This window comes from Schistocerca nitens, chromosome 4 (assembly GCF_023898315.1).
Source record: "Schistocerca nitens isolate TAMUIC-IGC-003100 chromosome 4, iqSchNite1.1, whole genome shotgun sequence".
Taxonomy (NCBI): Eukaryota; Metazoa; Arthropoda; class Insecta; order Orthoptera; family Acrididae; genus Schistocerca; species Schistocerca nitens.
Window position 1 is genome coordinate 492719112 of NC_064617.1, and position 20392 is coordinate 492739503.

General features: G+C 43.7%; 1 protein-coding gene across 1 annotated transcript in view; it reads right to left on the reverse strand.

Annotated features, from left to right (window-relative positions):
* LOC126253098 (probable sodium/potassium/calcium exchanger CG1090) overlaps positions 1-20392 on the reverse strand; it is a 538377-nt gene that overhangs the window by 335768 nt on the left and 182217 nt on the right. The window contains exon 2 of the mRNA XM_049954205.1: positions 1301-1417. Coding sequence (XP_049810162.1) covers positions 1301-1306 — 6 coding nt within the window. The 5' untranslated portion in view covers positions 1307-1417. The remainder of the gene's footprint in view (positions 1-1300; positions 1418-20392) is intronic.

Consider the following 20392-nt stretch of genomic DNA (forward strand, 5'->3'; position numbering starts at 1 on the left):
CCTCCCAACCCCCTGTGTCTATTTCAACCACATGGCACAGAAACAGCAGGCCTCACGAGTATCAGCACCTCCTATCTACAATATTTTGTCCAGCCTCTGGAATGTAGGATGCACTGCAAGGCAGACATGTAGTGTAGTAACAGTATTGACCTGCCAAATCAACCAATTTTGCGGGGCAGTCTATATGTCAGGGGCAATAAATGTAGGATGCCCTGTTGGAGTAGTATAGAACTGCTTTGCACGCCACAGGAACAGTATTAGCCCGCAAAATCAACCAGCTTTGCAGGGCAGTCTATATGTCAGGGGCAAAAAAATGTGGGCTGCCCCTTATGACAGGCATGTTGTGTTGCAGTATTATAGACCTGCTTTACTGACCTGCTTTGCACGGCAGCCTGTACATCAGGGGCAAATAAATGATTTTCAAACCACTGACGTGTTGCCCAACCTGCATGACAGGCACGTTATGGTAGTAGTACTGGCCTGCTCTAATGAACTGTATTGCAGTGGCTACATGTGCTGATGAGCATGATTGGTGACAAGTTGAGATGGGTAGGGAAGGGGTTGGAGAGAATGAGGGGAGGAGAAAATAAAGAGGGGGGTGGAAGAGGAGGAGATGCACGAGGCAGGTATAGAGAAAGAGGGGTAGTTGGCAGGTGGAAAAGGAAGACAGAAGGCAGTGATGCATAGAGATCTGGTGGGGGGGGGAGGGGCATAAGATATGGTCAGGGAGACAGGGTGGAGAAAATGGACAAGGAGAGCAGTATGAGGAAGTGTGTTCAGTATATGTGCCGAATGCATATGCAGGCGAAACCACGGGGAAAGGGCTAGTAATTTTATATTTTTAACTGGTTTTAAGAGTGTTTTGGACCCTGTCTCTCCAAAAGGAATACGGACTGATCCGCTCAGTAGAGAACTCTGATGCACCAGTATTCGCAACAATACTATCAACGAGTCTATTGGGCCAAAGGTCGCAAGGCGAGACGTCATCACTGCCAGCAAGGTTGTACCCAGGGGAACAGAGGGGCAGGTGGGAACGTACGCTAGTTTCGCCGTCAATATCGAAATAACTTTCAGATTTCGCGAGTAATGGCTCTAAGTGCACCTGTCCACTAGTCAAAGTCACTATTGTGACTTTCTTGAAACTGATAATGAACTGAGACATCTGTGTCTAGTGGGGCATGATGTAAGTTCGGATTGTGAAGACTTTTTTTCCTTGTGTTTGTGTGTGTGTGTGGGGGGGGGGGGGAGGGGGGAGGGGGCGAGTAGCACAACGCGTGAGCACGTGGGGAGAAGCACTCACCGCCATACTGCAGACGAGCCTCTGCCCAAGAGGTGCCTCCTTCGCCACACGATCGGCCGCCGCTCTAGGCGGACGCCATCACAGGTCTTCTACTTCGATGATGCTCCGCTGATTGCTCTGTAACAAAAAAAAAATGGGACTAGTTAGTACCTTCAGCTTTCGCTTGTCGCGAAGCCGAGTCATCTCTACCATTCTGTTAGTCTGAACAGCTGCCGTACTATGCTGTATGACCAAGAGCTCCTTACGTGTCTCTCTTAAGCAGTGTCTTATAGTAGAGGTTTAGGCATGCTACAAGCTTTAATTATCACTAGCACACCAGTGACGAGACGGCTATAGGTTTTCTGGATAACACGAACCCATTAGTATTTGTTTAGCTAGCACGTTATCGACTTCATCATGTCTACACTTTTTTTACATACAAGGTACACCAAACTATTGGATCAGAATTGTACAAATGGATGATGATCCTAAACTGAGGGTTTTTTTTTTGAACAAATGGTGCGGGATGAATAACGTGCAATATGTGTAAAATGTCTGGATAATGTAACGGTAGCGATATAGAATGCATGACCGACTCAAGAAGTCTGGCGAGAGCTGACGGCTGTTCTTCGCGGGACTCGGAGATTTCAGATCACCGGATTAAATCTTGTCCTGGCCGATAACAATCTAACGCAAGATGAATAACTTCTGCTGTGATTATTGATAAATGTACATGGTAAAATTAGCACTGTTGCTGTTAAGATTGTAAGCAGGTACATTCTGACCACCATATAGTGATGCCACTACTTTACTTAAAAGTTTTCATACATGGCAGTATTGTATTCTTTTGGAGTTAATAAACCAAGTTAACCTGATTTGCAGTTGAAGAGCAATGAGTGAGTTTAGCATCTTCTATGGTTCACATTAGACGAAATTTATTTTGTGATATACTTTATGAACGTTTCGTAAACTGAATATCTACATTGAAAGAAGCACTTATGTGGTGAGTAGTATAGAAACTGACAAGGGATATTTCTCCTTTTCAAATAGTTCGCCGAGGTATATTTCTCAAAATAGTATTTGATGTTTCTAAAAATGAACTGAGATAGAAATTAAATGTGGAAGAAAGATACTGTATTCCAATTAGTTGAAAGTAACCATAAAATACATCAAATCTGAAATCAGTTTGAGTTTGACTGTTAGCGAAAGATTCAGTACCGGTATACTGAGGTGAGCACTCAGTGATCTTTATACTGCCTGAATGTGCCGGCCAAAGATGCTTGTATTTCGTTCCTTGCCTAATTACAATATGGCTGTCAGGAAATATCAAGCGAACGCATAATGAAAATACTTTTCGATTCTGCTCCCATATAGCATATTGATATAAAGTTCGAAGCCAGAAATAAGTAAGGAATTCTTTATCCTTTTCACGTACACACGGGTGGAAATTTTTTGTCTAATTACAACATGGCGGACTATGCAGATGACAAGAGTCTACAGGCACGTCGAAGTTCCGTGCTCTGAGATCAGAGAACGATATCCAGGTAGTATCACAGACATACATTCCTAGACTGGCAAAGACATAGCTTTTACTGAAGCCTGACGTTTGGTAGGTAAGATGGCGGCGTCAGGAAGTTTGTGTGTGGTATTAACACGATTTTCGGAAATGAAATGGCATTTAAGCTTTACGAGGAGGCTTAAAGAATTTCTGGAGCTGAGCAAATATATGCGTACTAGATTAATTTAACACATACAAAGTAGAATCGTGTTACCAGAAGAACATTTACATATATGCACGTTTAAAGCAGACTGTAGTTTTCGTAGGAACACTCGAATGATTAAAGACACTTGTTATCAACGACAAGCAGCACGTTCTACTTATAGCAGCACTTTCATAATGAACGTATTATTCGAAGAAAAACTGGTAAGAAGCACATCATTAAGCTGTGTCTGTTAATACTAGGTTATTAAACCCCCTAAAATAGACATAAACTATTTAAATGCTACCGGTATTTCGGATAAGACAAACTGTAATGTGATTATTTAGGCTTGCATACAGTACAAAAGCAAAAGTAAGTAAGATATTTCTAGTTATGCTTGCCCTGAGACATGCTCCTTTCCTTGTTATCTTTCGTCAGCTGTACGAAATATCACAACCAAACACGAACGTTATTGACCGTTATGTCAAAACTCTAAAGGTAACGTAGTTGTATCAGTTTATCTCATTTTTTACGAGTGTTTTATCAGTAAATAGACAGCTGTTTAGAAATCCTTTGCTCTCGCCGCCATATTGCTGTACTAAACTAGTGGCTTCAATGACACCATACGGTACTGTCAGTCTCGTAATGCGCATCTATGGGTGTACAGAGATCACCGTGAGCGCTTGTTAAACATAATGTATTACGACAAATTTCATGCAAATTTTCAACAAGAAGTCTAATTACGTTAGAATTTTTTCTGCAATCTAATAAATAACAAGTAAATAAAAAGAAGTAGTGGTTTACACCTAGGTACACAGAATCAACGGAAAAATTTAAAAATGGAAAATGTTCAGTTGGAACGAAGTCTCTAAACTAAGAGGCTGAAGTCACACACTACAGATGGCAGCTGTTTTTAAATGTGAATAAATGTAGGATAATGTCTATAATAAAGGGTAAGAACCGGATAGTGCCTGATTACATAGATGTGATGAACACCTTGAGCACGACATATTGCATAACTATTTCCGGGTAATTGTAAAAAGCGATATGAAATGGGACGATCATATAAAATCAGTATTAGGAAAGGCGAAAGGAAGACTTACATTTGTTGGAAGCGTTCTGCGAAAATTCCGGCCTTCAGTAAAGGAAACCGCATACAAGACGCAAGTGTTACCAGTTTTTGGTACTCGCAGCATCTAGACATCGCAATAGACATCAGAATTAAGAGACAAGCTTCTAGGACCGTAAAGGATTGGCATAGGCCTAAACACGACACGCAGCCATTAGTTTAGAAAACATTCTGGCGTTGAACGTGAGATTTACTCTAGATGCAGATAGCTAGGGTACACTGATTGGGTCCCGGGGGGAAGGGGGGCGCCAGGAAGGGCGTCCGACCACTGGCATTTGCAGAAACCCGTACAGTAACGCCAGTCATGTGGGGAAACGGGTACAGACAAGAAAGAAGAAGGAGGAGGAGGAGAAGAAGAAGAAGAAAGAGAAGGAGAAGTAGGAGAAGAAGAAACAAAACTTTTTTTACACGACAAGTTCGAAATTCGTGGGTCCAGCAAGTGCAGTGGAACAGAACAACCACAGCATCACACGGCAGCAGCTTAGTTGGACGCAACCACGTGTTAGACACACCTCAAGTACGTACGCTTACAGGAAAAACTCCCGCGCCCTCATCGCTGATTGGTCGTCGTCTTAAAGCTGTAGCTTGACAGCGAATCTTGTCCGACCTACAGCTATTCGGAAAATTTTGTCCGCTTCAATGTCCCATATCCCGCTCTCACAGTAGTTTCAGAGTCTTTTTACTCCACCCTGTACTGTGCACCAATTGCAGCTAGTCGCTGGGATCGAGCCGACGGCGTGTAATTTTTCTCAGCTGTAAGTAGGAAGCGGGCTGGTTGGTTGATTTGGGGCTAAGGGACTATACTGCAAGGAGGGCGCTTTAGTAGTATCCATTATATACCAGCGTACAAAACGCAGCTACAATTTTCTATTTTAAACACGTTCAAAATGTTCGACATACAAAAAGGGTTAACATTTAAATCTATATCGTCACTATGAAAGATGTGTTAGTGCAAAACTAGTTTTAACTACTGGTAATACCATTCCTGGCCAAGAGAAGTCTACTGGTCTCAAACATAAGCCTTAATTTGAGGAAGAATTTGGTGAGAATGTACGTTTGAAATATAGCATTGGATGGTAGTGAATCATGGACAGTGGGAAAACAGGAACGTAATCGAAGCATTTGAGGTGTTAAAGAAGAATGCTGAAAATTCGGTGGATTGATAAGGTAAGAGATGACGCGGTTCTCTGCGGTATCGGCGAAGAAAGGAACATATGGAAAATACTGACAAAAAGAAGCGACAAGGTGATAGGACAGGTGTTAAGACATCAGGGACTAGCTTCCATGGTACTAGAGGAAGTGTAGAAGGGGGAGACAGAGACTGGGATACATCCAGAAAATAATTGAGGACATGAGTTGTAACTGATACACTGAGATGAAGAGATTGGCACAAGAGAGGAATTCGTGACGGGTCGCATCAAACCTGTCAGAAGACCGGTGAGTCAAAAAAAGATAATCCGAACGTTAATTTCTAATACCATCTTCGACATAGTTGGAAATGAATAAAGTTGCAGTAGCACCTTTTTCCGTTCCGGTAAGTGTAAAGCTGTTACACTGCAAGTCGAGTTTGAGCTCTGTCGTTTCCTCTGAATAAACTCCGCCGTATGAAAGCAAAACCTGACGGAAGCTTGGCGCGGGAGGGAGGAGGTAGCGGCTGAAATGCCGTGAAACACCAGATGTGTGTGTGTGTGTGTGTGTCGCCATTGTCCGCCCGGCAACAGCCGCCGGAAGCGGGAAGTCGCGGGCGGCTGCCGCGCCGTTCCACAGACACAGTGGCCGTCCGCTACGGAGCGCACACCTCCGCACCTGCACACAGAGCACAAAGCGCTCACAGCTCACTGCCTCTCCGCGGAGCTACTTTCCGGATCCGTATTGCTGAAACGCCGTCCCTCAAAACAGTCTTTCGTCATATCCAGAATTCTAAGGTCCACACTTTAGTGAATCACTTATTTGTCTCCCCCTAAACTCTTCGACCTCGTGATAAGAGTTACACAAAATATAGTTTTTCCCTTTGCCATTGCTTCAGTTGCCCTGACGGAATGGACTGGCAGAGGAAAACAATGCTCTTCAGCCTCAATGTTACAACATATTTCACAAACATGTGACACACAAAACAAATGAGGAGATCAAGCAATTTATGGGAATGCAGGTTCGTTATGCCTTCGACAACTATCGCTCTTTCGACAGGTGAATACCACGTTCGTTTTCAAGCCACAAGTGAAACGAGAGACTACTGTGCCTGAAATTTAAACCCTGGGTATAGGGGAAGGGGTGGGGCTGTGGGCGTACGCCGACCATGGACGATTATACGGCATCTGCAGAAAGACAAAACACAAACACACACACACACACACACACACACACACACACAACTAGCAACAAAGATGAGAGCAACGTCAGAAATTATCGTAATGAATATTAATTACCAATGGGTGAGCAAGCAGCATTAACTCTGTGCTTCTTTTGTTTGATCAGAGGTCGAGATCAGGAGTCCAAGCAGAATTTAAGCAAAAACCTCAGTATCTATTTATAAGGTCACTTGCTAATTCAGTGTCAGCTGTTTCCTTAATAACACTATCCCAATAGCGGGAACTGCGCGCCAGAATCACCGTGTTGTTATCTGCATCTCAGCTTTGCTCGACTGTTGTAAACGCGTCTCCATAGTCCTCCATAGTACGGAATGATCTGATCGATGTATGAAAATACCACAGCTGCGTGTGATACAGTGGACACCCACCATACGCGTGCACTTCCACCTATCTTCATAGTGTTATTAAGGAAGCAGTTGACATTAAACTAGGGAATGATTGTACAGGGAAATCGGAAATTCCTGTTATTAACTTCTAGAACTTGTAGAGGGGAGTAAATACATAACACAGGGAAAGATAAAAAACTCAGAGTTTCTTGTCCTGGTATGAAATATGCCAGACAGGATGACGTGTAGTACCTCAGACGGACACCTGATGTCACTTAACGTCTGCCTCGCTGCGAGACAGAGGAAGATCTACTGGCAAGGTTCTGGCCGCTGCACTAGAAAATGAAGAGACACCACTTGTGATGGAGAGATAGTATACCACAATGCCATTCGTAGATACAATGTCTGAAACAACGTTGGTGGTAGCCACATGGAGCTGTTGCTGTAATGCATCAGTACTGTTCTGTACAGACAGTACGCTGGGTTCTTTTTTTTTTAATAATGTAAACACGTAATTTTTATGTCTTAACACAAATAAATGTGCTTAAGTGATAAATGGAGGTTTCGTTATGTTTCCTTTCGAATTGTTATTAGATAACTGTCCTCGTCACGCCTAACTCAGTTCCTCAAGCAGAAGAGGATGAGTTAAACATCTGAACCGAAACTGTCGTAGAATGGAAACGGCACCATTCAAAATATTATGTACTCACTCCCGCTACAACTCCTAGAAGTTTGTAACGAGAATTTCCGAAAACTCTGTATGAACAGAGACACAAACTTTTCCTTCGCTTCAGCCCAAAATAATGATCTCACCCTGGTCAAACAACACAGGAACAAAATTAATGTTTGTGCTCATCCGATGCTAATTAATACACAATACCAATAACTTCTGACTTTGGCTGTGTGGTGGTAGTAGTGTTGTCTTTCTGCGTATGCTGTATTATGGTTCTCCGACAGCGTAGCCCTGTCTACCAAGATTTTTAATTTACTGACACGGCTGCATTTCTGACTTGAGAATGACAGGTTATTCACCTGTCAAAATATCAGCGGTGGTCGAAGACGTTATGCAGCAGCAGTCCCTTGAACATTTTTATTTGCCAGGAGGAACTCAGTTTCAGAAATAAGGTAATAACGATGGTTTGAAAAACTATAACAGTCTGACAACTTTTCAACATGAATAGGCTTTTAATACGGCAGCTGTAAATACATAAAGTTGATGATGTCGGTCCTGCTATGATATAACGGTAGCGGTGCTGGTGATGTATGGAATTTTGTTCCTCGTGGGGATGAAAAGCTGTTTATAGTAACGGGACAACGAAGAGCTGCAGGTGGGGCACTGAATGAGCTGAAAACCGGAACAAGGGTGAAAAGATAAGCTGCGTTACAGTATCACTGTAGGACGCCTGTTTGTCGGGACGTTTCCCTAGTAGACCTGTTGTACACTCTTGGAAATGGAAAAAAGAACACATTGACACCGGTGTGTCAGACCCACCATACTTGCTCCGGACACTGCGAGAGGGCTGTACAAGCAATGATCACACGCACGGCACAGCGGACACACCAGGAACCGCGGTGTTGGCCGTCGAATGGCGCTAGCTGCGCAGCATTTGTGCACCGCCGCCGTCAGTGTCAGCCAGTTTGCCGTGGCACACGGAGCTCCATCGCAGTCTTTAACACTGGTAGCATGCCGCGACAGCGTGGACGTGAACCGTATGTGCAGTTGACGGACTTTGAGCGAGGGCGTATAGTGGGCATGCGGGAGGCCGGGTGGACGTACCGCCGAATTGCTCAACACGTGGGGCGTGAGGTCTCCACAGTACATCGATGTTGTCGCCAGTGGTTGGCGGAAGGTGCACGTGCCCGTCGACCTGGGACCGGACCGCAGCGACGCACGGATGCACGCCAAGACCGTAGGATCCTACGCAGTGCCGTAGGGGACCGCACCGCCACTTCCCAGCAAATTAGGGACACTGTTGCTCCTGGGGTATCGGCGAGGACCATTCGCAACCGTCTCCATGAAGCTGGGCTACGGTCCCGCACACCGTTAGGCCGTCTTCCGCTCACGCCCCAACATCGTGCAGCCTGCCTCCAGTGGTGTCGCGACAGGCGTGAATGGAGGGACGAATGGAGACGTGTCGTCTTCAGCGATGAGAGTCGCTTCTGCCTTGGTGCCAATGATGGTCGTATGCGTGTTTGGCGCCGTGCAGGTGAGCGCCACAACCAGGACTGCATACGACCGAGGCACACAGGGCCAACACCCGGCATCATGGTGTGGGGAGCGATCTCTACACTGGCCGTACACCACTGGTAATCGTCGAGGGGACACTGAATAGTGCACGGTACATCCAAACCGTCATCGAACCCATCGTTCTACCATTCCTAGACCGGCAAGGGAACTTGCTGTTCCAACAGAACAATGCACGTCCGCATGTATCCCGTGCCACCCAACGTGCTCTAGAAGGTGTAAGTCAACTACCCTGGCCAGCAAGATCTCCGGATCTGTCCCCCATTGAGCATGTTTGGGACTGGATGAAGCGTCGTCTCACGCGGTCTGCACGTCCAGCACGAACGCTGGTCCAACTGAGGCGCCAGGTGGAAATGGCATGGCAAGCCGTTCCACAGGACTACATCCAGCATCTCTACGATCGTCTCCATGGGAGAATAGCAGCCTGCATTGCTGCGAAAGGTGGATATACACTGTACTAGTGCCGACATTGTGCATGCTCTGTTGCCTGTGTCTATGTGCCTGTGGTTCTGTCAGTGTGATCATGTGATGTATCTGACCCCAGGAATGTGTCAATAAAGTTTCCCCTTCCTGGGACAATGAATTCACGGTGTTCTTATTTCAATTTCCAGGAGTGTATTTCCTAAGTGTACTACTAATAAATTAGCAGCCTTTGGATCTCTTCCCTAACAACATTAACTAAGTGATCGTTCCAATTTAAGTCATTCGCAATTGTAATATCTAAGTATTTAGTTGAATTTACAGTTTCTACATTGTGTGATTTATCGTATAACCAAAATTTAGCGGATTTATTTTGGTACTTATGTGGATGACTTCACACTTTTCATTGTTTAGAGTCAACTGCCACTTTTTGCACCAAACAGATATCTTGTCTAAAGCATTTTGCAATGGGTTTTGATCATCGGATGGCTTTACAAGGTAATAAATTATAGCATCATCTGCAAACAATGTAATGGGGCTGTTCAGATTGAATTCTAAATCGTTTTTGTAGATCAGAAGCAGCAGAGGACTTTTAACACTTTTTTGGGGAACGTCAGATATCACCTCTGTTTTACTCAATGACTTCCCGTCAGTTACTAAGAACTGTGAGTTTTCTAACGTGAAACCACAAGTCCAGCTGCACAATTGAGACGATACCTCATAGGAAACATAAAAATATGGAATGAATTTGATATCCACTGTCAGTAGTACACATTACCTCGTGAGAATCAAGAAATATTTGTGTTTCACAATAACGATACATTCCGACTCCGTGTTGACTATTTATCGATATGTCGTTTTCTTCGAAGCAATTCATAATGTTCAAACGCAGTATATGTTATAAAACCCTAGTGCAAATCGACGTTAGTTACAAGGGTCTGTAATTCAGCGGATTACTCCTATTTCCTTTCTAGGGTATTGGTGGGAGCTGTACAACTTTCCAGTCTTTAGTTACAGACCTTCGAATGATGGAGCGGTTGTACATGATTACCAAAATGAAGTTACTGCATCACCATATTCTGAAAAGAACCTGACTGGTATACAATCTGCACAGGAGGCCTTGCCTTTACTGAGTGATTTAAGCTGCTTCACTATACCGTGGATATCTATTTCTAAATTATTCATGTTGGTTGTAGTTCTTGATTCGAATTTTGGAATATTTACTTCGTTTTCTTTGGTGAAGAAATTTCGGAAAAAATCATGTTTAGTGGCTCAGCTTTAGTGACACTGACATGAGTAACATCACCGTCGTTATCGCGCGGCGGTGGTATTGATTGCGTCTTTCGACTGGCGTGATTTATATACGACCATACTCTCTTTGGGTTTTCTACCAGTCTTCGAGACCAACTTTCGTCGTTGAAACTATTAAAAACATCTCACATTGGAAATCGCGCTAAATTTCCAGCTTCGGTAAAACTTCTCCAATCTAGGGGATTTTGCATTCTTTTAAATTTGGCATGCTTTTTTCGTTGCTTCTGCAAAAGGGTTCTGACGTGTTTTGTGTACAATGGGGGATCAGTACCGTGTCTTGGTAATTTATTTGGTACACATTTCTCAATTGTCGTCGATACTATTTCTTCGAATTCTTATGTAGATTGTAAGGAGAGGAGACTGTGTCCTAGTAAAGTGTCAAGAGAATTTGTATCTCCCTTTTTAAAGATGTATTCTGCGTTTATTTTCGCTACGTTTGCACGTTCGGTATTGAGTCTTGCTACAACTTGGTCACTAATCCCTACATCCGTCATGATGCTCCCCACTGGCTCACGATTCTTTGTTGAGGTCAATGTTTTCATAACCATTTACAAAAAATGGTTCAAATGGGACTTAATATCTGTGGTCATCAGTCCCCTAGAACTTAGAACTGCTAAAATCTAACTATCCTAAGGACATCACACACATCGATGCCCGAGGCGGGATTCGAACCTGCGACCGTAGCGGTCACGCGGTTCCAGACTGAAGCGCCTAGAACCGCACGGCCACACCGGCCGGCTAACCATTTATATTTTGAGTGTATAGGCAATAGCGTTTTATTATGAACAGCAGTTATCTCAAACAAATAATCTTCGTAAGTGACAATTTAACATCTAGACTACATTATTTAGCATAATTTTGAGAGCGATTGCTGGTCTAGATCCATACGTTAGCGTGTGTCAGATATTATAGCATCTTAGGCTGGTGACCCGAATCATTGTGGCCACCTAGTTAAGAGCGTGTTGATCCAGCTTTGGTAACCAAAGGAGCAGCATTTCTGCGTGGCATGGATTCATGTAGCCCCACAGGAAAAAGTTCAGAAGTGTTAAATCGGGAGATCGTGATGGCCAAAGAATCGGTACATCGCGATCTGTCTCTGCCTGTTCCTGAACGTTTGGCGAAGGTGCTGACGGATGCGGTGTGAAAAGTTGGCTGGCGCGCCATCGTGCTGGAGCCACATCCTCCGACGGACATGCAGTGAAACGTCCTCCAACTGCTGCACCAGTGCGTCTTGCAGGAAGGCCTAGACGGAGCAGCAGAATACACGGGCTAATCAGACGACCATGGATAATACCAGCCCACACATTAATACCAAAAAGATTTTGAACTCCATGGGGATGTGTGACATGAGGATTTTCCTCATCCCAAATGTGGCTGTTACGACAGTTGAGTAGACCTTCGTTTGTGGAACGCGCCATATCTATGAAAAGAATGGTCCGTGGAAACGGTGGAACATCTGCACAACTGTGTAAGAACCATGCGCAGTAATCGGCATGTGGCGCAAAATCAACTAAACCCTGTGGAGGTGGTATGGTTTACGTTGTTGTTCATGGAAAACTCGCCAGACGCCGTTCTGGGATACATTTACGGAACCTGTAATGTTGAGGATACTCGTCGACGGGTTCTGGTCGACCAATTGCAGACCTTCCTCTTCCACTTCAACAGAGCGACGCACTCGACCACGACCACAATCGGTCCTGTTAGGCTTGCAAGTGACTGCTTTGCTAGTCTTGCAAAAATGGCATGTAATGAACGGGCACGACCCGAGAACAGATGGTGATACAGGAGTTATGCTAATCGACCATATTGTCCACTTTTACTGTAGATGAGCAACATGTCAGTACACTCGGAAAACGTGTACTCTGAAATTCTGTAGTGCACCGTCTTTCTCGATCACTCAGTGGCAACAGATGCACTTACATTTCAGTTCACTCGTTTGTTCTCTGATGGCATGTGACATGACGTCGCATAAGATGTCACGTGACACGAGACATTGCCTCTGTTAGTGTCTACTACATGACGTCGCATAAGACATCACGTGACACGAACACTGCGTTTACTGCTTCCTGTCGTTCAGGGTCGTTTATCTTCTACACGGTTTACAGTACTGTATAACTGCTGAATATGAATTCTGAATCACCCTGTATACTTTCCTCGCTGCGTCTCATGCACGCAATGCCACCAGGCGTCATTGTATCTCGTGGCGGGTAGTAGTCTTCATGTTTTGATACATCAGTCAGTGTAAGGAGGCAGGGACGTTGCGACAGCCGGAGTTTTCTTCACGTTGGCAAATAATAACTGTGTGGACTGGAAAAATAAGATGAGATTACTGTTTACTTCTCAGAGAGGAGTGAAAGCGGGGGAGGGGCACTCGTGCCTGGGAGCAGTTAAGGGCGAGGCGAACAGCGGCATCTGTTGCGTCCCCCGTGGCCGGCGTCGGCGAGTGTCACGCGACCGCGCGATGGACACCAGATACCGAGGCACTTGTTGCTGGCCACGCATCGATACTGCTACATTATTACCACAGCCAGTCCGCGCCCTCTAATTTCCCGTGTTTGCGTCGTAAAGCGAGCAGCATTCCGTTTATGCGAATTGGAGGGGAAGCTCAGCAGAAATTTGCATGTTGCTGAAACAGCTGTTTTGCATAATGAATCTACCACTCAACCAGAGGTGTACAAACTCTATTCAGCTTGCCTGCCCCTATCTCTCTGCCGCAACCATTAAAACAACTCAATCTGTCCAAATGGAGACACAAGAATGCATGTATACTGAGGCACAGTGGTTCATGCAGGCCAACTTGGGTTTCCACTTGTCAGGCAAGCTTCACGGAACCTATTCAGCCTGTCCTCCTGATTGATTGCGCTATCAATCCAACGCGACTGGCCAGGTAAATGTTTGCGTAGGAGTTTCCACTGCAGCTCATTAATCATAACGACGGGCGCAGGAAAATGAACAAACCAAACTTAAAGGAGATTGAGCAAAAATTAAGAATTGGGGGTTATATACCAGTGCTAGTCCAGCAACAAAAAAGTTGTGTGTATATGAGAGAGTTTCAAATAAATCAGTATGTGTATCACAATGAAAATTGTGTAAAAAGTTACTAAACACTCATTCTGGAACCTCGACTATGTTACGGCATGTTTGTAAATTTGACCAGCTCTTCTCTCGCTCTATACATATTTTGAAAGAGGACAAAGGCTTGGCGGCTCCCAAGTGTGTGGAAATTTGTGCTAAAGACTTGAGGGCATTTAGTATTACGTGGACTTTCTAAATTTAGGGGAAACATTGGTTAAAATAGGAAAAAAATATGTCTCAGTGGATATTGGCTCTGAGCACTATGGGACTTAACTGCTGAAGTCATCACTCCCCTAGAACTTAGAACTACTTAAACCTAACTAACCTGAGGACATCACACACATCCATGCCCGAGGCAGGATGCGAACCTGCGACCGTAGCGGTCGCGCGGTTCCAGACTGTAGTGCCTAGAACCGCTCGGCCACCCCGGCCGCAGTGTATATTGAAAACCATGTTCCAGTGGTATGCAGTTTAGTGGGGAAAAAAGCTTCGTACGAAAAGAAACCTCCTTCTGTCAGACACGTACCTTTTCCATCAACATAATATTAGAAACGAAGTTCATGTTTGTTAAAATGCATTTGCGGAATTTATACTGATCTATTTTGACCACTTAAAATGAGTTCAGCGAATGTGCAATATGTATCTTGGGAAATGTAATTAAAATTGGTATAACTAGGCCGTATTTGGTTGGAACACACTAATGTTACAGAAACTAGACTTCCAAATCCTTACTTTAGTTGGCGTTGCAGTATAATAGACATCTTCAGGTTCTTTGGTGCGAAGAATCTCGATTTTCAGGGACGGTTCTCATTACTACAAAAACACGTATTAGAGATGACCTGATGGTGGTCAGAATTGACAATAGCCAGTGCTAGCCGAAAGATGGTGAAGTTGCAGAGAAAACAGTTCATACTGAAATAAATAGATAAGCGAGAATTACGCCGGAAAGGGAAGAAAAGGATAAATAAAATCCACCCCTTTATGGCCTACAATGACCAGAAATAAGCCTCGTTTTGTCGTACTCGGGTACTGGCATCAACTTCCGAACCCTACTCATAACACCACGGTGAAATCGTACAGAATAAAATGTTGTGTAGCGTAGCTCAGCAAGGAGACGGGCAGGCACCAAGACCCCTGTAGCTTGCTTGGGTTGGGCACGGCATGTGAAAAGCTGAATGTGACACCTCTGCTCTGTACAGAATAGTGCTCTGTTGTGAAACTTCCTCCTAGTTTAAAATTATATCTTAGGTGAGAACGGGAACAAGGAACCCAGTTCAGCAGGTAGCTTCAACAGTGTAACATGCACGCCACCAAAAATGGGAAGGTACTGATTTCGCGCGAAAAGGTTTACTGTCTGCCCAACAGCACGAGACTAAATTCAGCATTACCTCAGCAAACAGATAGATTGTACACGATGGGAGGATATGTTATAAATACGTCGACTGTGCGCGAGTGTTTTATTTGCTACTCGGGAATATCTGCACTGAACCTTCTATGGCACGGTTATCATTAATCATATTCTCTTAGTGCTGTGCTGTGTGTACCAGTTCATGTTCCTTGCGTGTGGCTAGCAATTTATAAATGATTTTTTTCGTTCATGTGGAGCTTATGGTACAGATGGTTCTGAGCACTATGGGACTTAACATATGAGGTCATCAGTCCCCCAGAACTTAGAACTACTTAAACCTAACTAACCTAAGGACATCACACACCTCAATGCCCGAGGCAGGATTTGAACCTGCGACCGGTGGAGCTTATGACAAGTGAACGAAGCCGTAAGTTGATGGTTGCTTGAAGAAATAAATAACACTGACCTGGGTAAATGATTACACTGGATGTTTAGTTTAGCTTTTCTCCCTCGCGACGAAGTTGTGGTGCCTTTGCTGAAGATTTACTGAACATTAAAAATGAAAGTGAAAATGTTAGCATACATGTTCTGTCGATTATTCGATAAAGTATTTCATAGACTCAGAAGGTGGGTTCGCGGCTAAAATTTGGGCATCCAGTACTATAAGAAATGAAAATAATTTCCATATCTTTCAAGCATTATTCCAGTTTAGCACTCATAGAGAGTACTAAGTCTCAGACAATGGGAAGGAAACGCTGTGGTGCCAACTTGTTTTCCTCCGTGTACAGTTGACTTGATTCAAAAATTGAGAATTTCGACAAGTGACCGCGCGCGCAGTTGACCACTACAAGAGCAGGTAAAGGTTTGGATTTGCGCACAATTCGGGATCACCCGACCAAAATGGTCATACTAAGCTACGAAGACAAACGTAATCTTCTGTGGCTAATACTGGGATTACGACGTTCACAAAATTATTAAACTTTTTGAACCCATACATTAAAAGCACATACATATAAGGGACAACAAAAACGTCTTTAAATACGGGAATGAGAAAAAGCAAATTTTGTGTAAATTGGAATTAAAATATTCCTTCCGATTTCCAGCAACTCAACTATTACGCATGTCGTGACGCGGCTGTTTTACGTCCAACAAGAATGCTGTTCATGCAGTCTTCACAAAAGTGCTGAGATAACGATATACACTCATGGGCCAGAACAGTATGACCATTGGACAGCGAGACCGAATGACGCTTACTTGTGTGTGTGTGTGTGGGGGGGGGGGGGGAGGACGTGATGCGACAAAGAGAATAGATAAACGGAGCATAGACGAATGGGCAGTCATTCTACCGACGATATGCACATCAAATGGCGAAACCACTGATATAATCAACTTTCACAAAGGACAGATGATTATGACCCGGCGCCTCGGAACGAGCATCTAGGGAACGGCAAAGCTAGCCAGCTGTTCGCCTGCTACTGTCGTGAGTGTCTGTTGAAAGTGGTTGAAGGGCAGCGAAACCACAAGTAGTCGACAAGACACACCTCGTCACAGGACGTGGAGGCTTCAAAGCTCTGTGAAGCAGGGCAGGCGGCGATCTGTGGCAGATGTGACGACAGAGTGCAATGTTGGTGCAGGTACAACTATTTGGGAGCACCCCGTTCAGCGCACACTGTTGAACTCGGGGAACCGCTGGAAATGACCCCTATGTACTCTCATGTTACCCCAGCGACATCGACTGTTACAGTTGCAGTGGACACGTGATCATCCAGACTGGTCCGTGCATCAATAGAAACGTGTCACCTGGTCGGATGAAATGCGTTACTTGTTATGCCAATTCGATGCTCGCGTCTGGATATGTTATCGTCCGGGTGAACTGCTGCTCCACCACACCATGGACACAGGCAGTTGTGCTCAGTATTACGCTGTGGTGGACATTCACCTGGGCTTTCATGAAACTTGTCGAAGTAATCGAAGGCATGATGATAGCCATGGCCTGCATGAACATAATTACAGAACCGCCTGCATCACTTCGTGCTTGATGTCTTCCTTGCCGGCGATGACGTCTTCTAGCAGGATAAATTTCACTGTCAAAAGGCCAGTCTCGGGACACAATGGTTTGAGGAGAGTGGAAGTCACTTACGTTGATGTCTTGACCAGCAAATTCGCCTGATCTTAGCGCGATGGAACCCACATGCTAAGCTATCGGACGCCAGTTCCGCTCCCACAAAACAATGGCCCGTAATTTAAAGTAATTACGCGACCTGAGCGAGGCTTCTGGTAGCACATACCTCCGGAAAACAACCAAGGAATCCTCGCGCAGATTCGAAGCTATATTGCGTTTTGCAGGTGGACCAACACGCTATTAAACAGGTGGTGATAACGTTTGGGCTCATTAATGTATGTGCTTCAGGTGAACACAATAAGCTTATATCTGATTGTAATAACATCCACAGTACATGAGAGAATTAATAACGAAACTTTGAACGAAAAGGAATGCGATTTTCAAAAGATGCTGAAGGAAGTGAATACTGATGCCAGCAACTTTACATAAACACTTAAATATATTGCATTTGAAATAGCTCCAGAGAATAAGCAAAGAAAGCACAGATGGTGAAACAATAAATGTAAGAAGCACTTAGACAAGAAAAGAAATTGTGGAACAACCGCTATAGCACGAAAACAATCAGGAATTGGAAAATCGATCAGTACGAAAAAAACTGATCAAGTAAAATTATTAGACACGAAAGAGGTGCTTTGAAAAGGTGCAACTTAATGGTATAGAAGAACACTTTAAAAGATATAATACAAGAGAATATTACAAATCATTCAAGATCTGTATGTCTGCATACATCCCAAAATCACTATACTTCCGAAAAGAAAATAGAGAACTTGCACTTTACTATGAAGAAAACTTACGGTCACTGGAAGCACATTTCGATAAGCTATTCAACTGTGAAAATCTACCAAACATCTGGAATTCCACGATAACATTCCAAATTAAAATTCAAAATCACCAACCATCTATATGGTTAAAAGTTACACCAAACAGTTAAAACGCCACGACGCCTCAGGTGAAAACGATCTCACAGCCGAAATTCTAAAAGGGAGCTGAGATCTAGGGACCACATTTACGTATAAACGAAAAACAGCTAAGGACGGGGACACTGAAACAATACTAGCAAATTGAAAGGTTCTATTAATTCATCCGCTTCTTAAAAAATCGAACAAAACATATCAATAATTAGAGATGAATTTCGCTACTACCCTTATTATACAAAATCTTATCGAAAGCTCTACTGAACATATTAAATCCTAAATTAGATAAACAAATTGGAGAGTATGAAGTTGGATTTAGGAGTAATAGATCCTGTTCAGAATAAATTCTAAACCTTAAACAAATACTTCCAGAATGAAATTTTCACTTTGCAACGGAGTGTGCGTTGATATGGAACTTCCTGGTAGATCAAACGTGTGTGCTTGACAGAGACTCGAACTCGGGACCCCTGCCTTTCGCGGGCAAGTAATAAGCTACCGAGCACGACTCAGGAACCGTGCTCAGAGCTTTACTTCAACCAGTACCTCATCTCCTACCTTTCATATCAGTACACCGTTACAGAGTGAAAATTTCATTCTGGAAACTTCAACCGGGCTGTGGTTTAAGTCATGTCTCCGCAAATCCTCTCTTCCAGGACTGCTAGTCCTGCAAGGTTCACAGGAGAGTTTCTGTGAAGTTTGGAAGCTATGACACGAGGTACTGGCAGAAGTACCGGAAGCAAAACTATGAGGGCAGGTCGTAAGTCGTGCCTGGGGAGCTCGGTCGGTAGAGCACTTGCCCGCGAAAGGCAAAGGTCCTGAGATCGAGTCTCGTTCCGGCACACAGTTTTAATCTGCCAAGAAGTCTCTTAAACAAACAGCCAGGCAGATGAAAATATCACATAAAAATATTCTACTAATACTTGTTGATTTTAAAAATGAAATGTGATGTAATAGACAGAGACTCCCTCCTCAGAACCCTGAAGGAATTTAGAGTAGATACGAAAACTCTGGAAATAACTATGAAAACTCTTACACACACAGCATCTGGAGTTAAATTTCTTGGAACAACTTCTAGTACCTTCTGATCAGGAGTCAGACAAGGGAACAGTTTGTCACAATCATTATTCAGCAACGTGCTGGAAATAGTTTTTAGAGAATGGGAAATAAAGGAACACAAACAAAACGTTAATAACTACATGACATTGGATGGATCGAAAGAAGCAATAAACTGTTTGGCCTTTGCAGACGATCTCGTAATAATAGGTGGAACGTTTGAAAAAGTAATGAAAAGGCTAAAACTTCGGATGAAAGTAACTAACCAAGAGGTTTAAAAATCAAGTGCGGCAAAATAAAGAAAATGGGAAGCTTTAAATATCTAGGTGAAAATATAAGCATAAAAAGCGAAAAAGAAGCAGTCAAAACCAGGATTGAAAAAATGAAACCTGCACAATAGAAAATGTTTTTCTGAAGATGTTAAATGAAGAAATACTAACACAGCTGTGAAACCAGAGTCCTCTATGGGTCGGAAACACTGCTTTTATCGGACCATTAGAAGATTTGGGAAAGACAGAGAGAAGAATCCACTGAAAAATATTGGGTCCAATCAAGAACATAAATGGCAATTGAGTTTTGAGACCAAATAAGGAAATGTACTCATTCCGCCCTAAAATAACAGATGAGATCATGAAAAAACCTGTTACGTTCTATTGATATCGAGAGAGAATGAAGAGAGACAGATTAACAGACAGGCTCTTCTTCTAAAACAAAAAAACGGACAAACAAACTTGTGTTCAAAAAATGGTTCAAATGGCTCTGAGCACTAAGGGACTCAACTGCTGTGGTCATAAGTCCCCTAGAACTTAGAACTACTTAAACCTAACTAACCTAAGGACATCACACACATCCATGCCCGAGGCAGGATTCGAACCTGCGACCGTAGCGGTCGTGCGGTTCCAGACTGTAGCGCCTTTAACCGCTCGGCCACTCCGGCCGGCTCAAACTTGTGTGAAGGCAAGACAAAAAAGGACTCAGAAGTGCAGAGAGAACAGGAGATCTTACTCAACAGATAGAAATTCAGACTCGAATTCAAGAAATTCAGAAATTTTCAGGAAGCTAAAGAAAGCAGAAAAATAACTGGTGTCATATGATCAGATG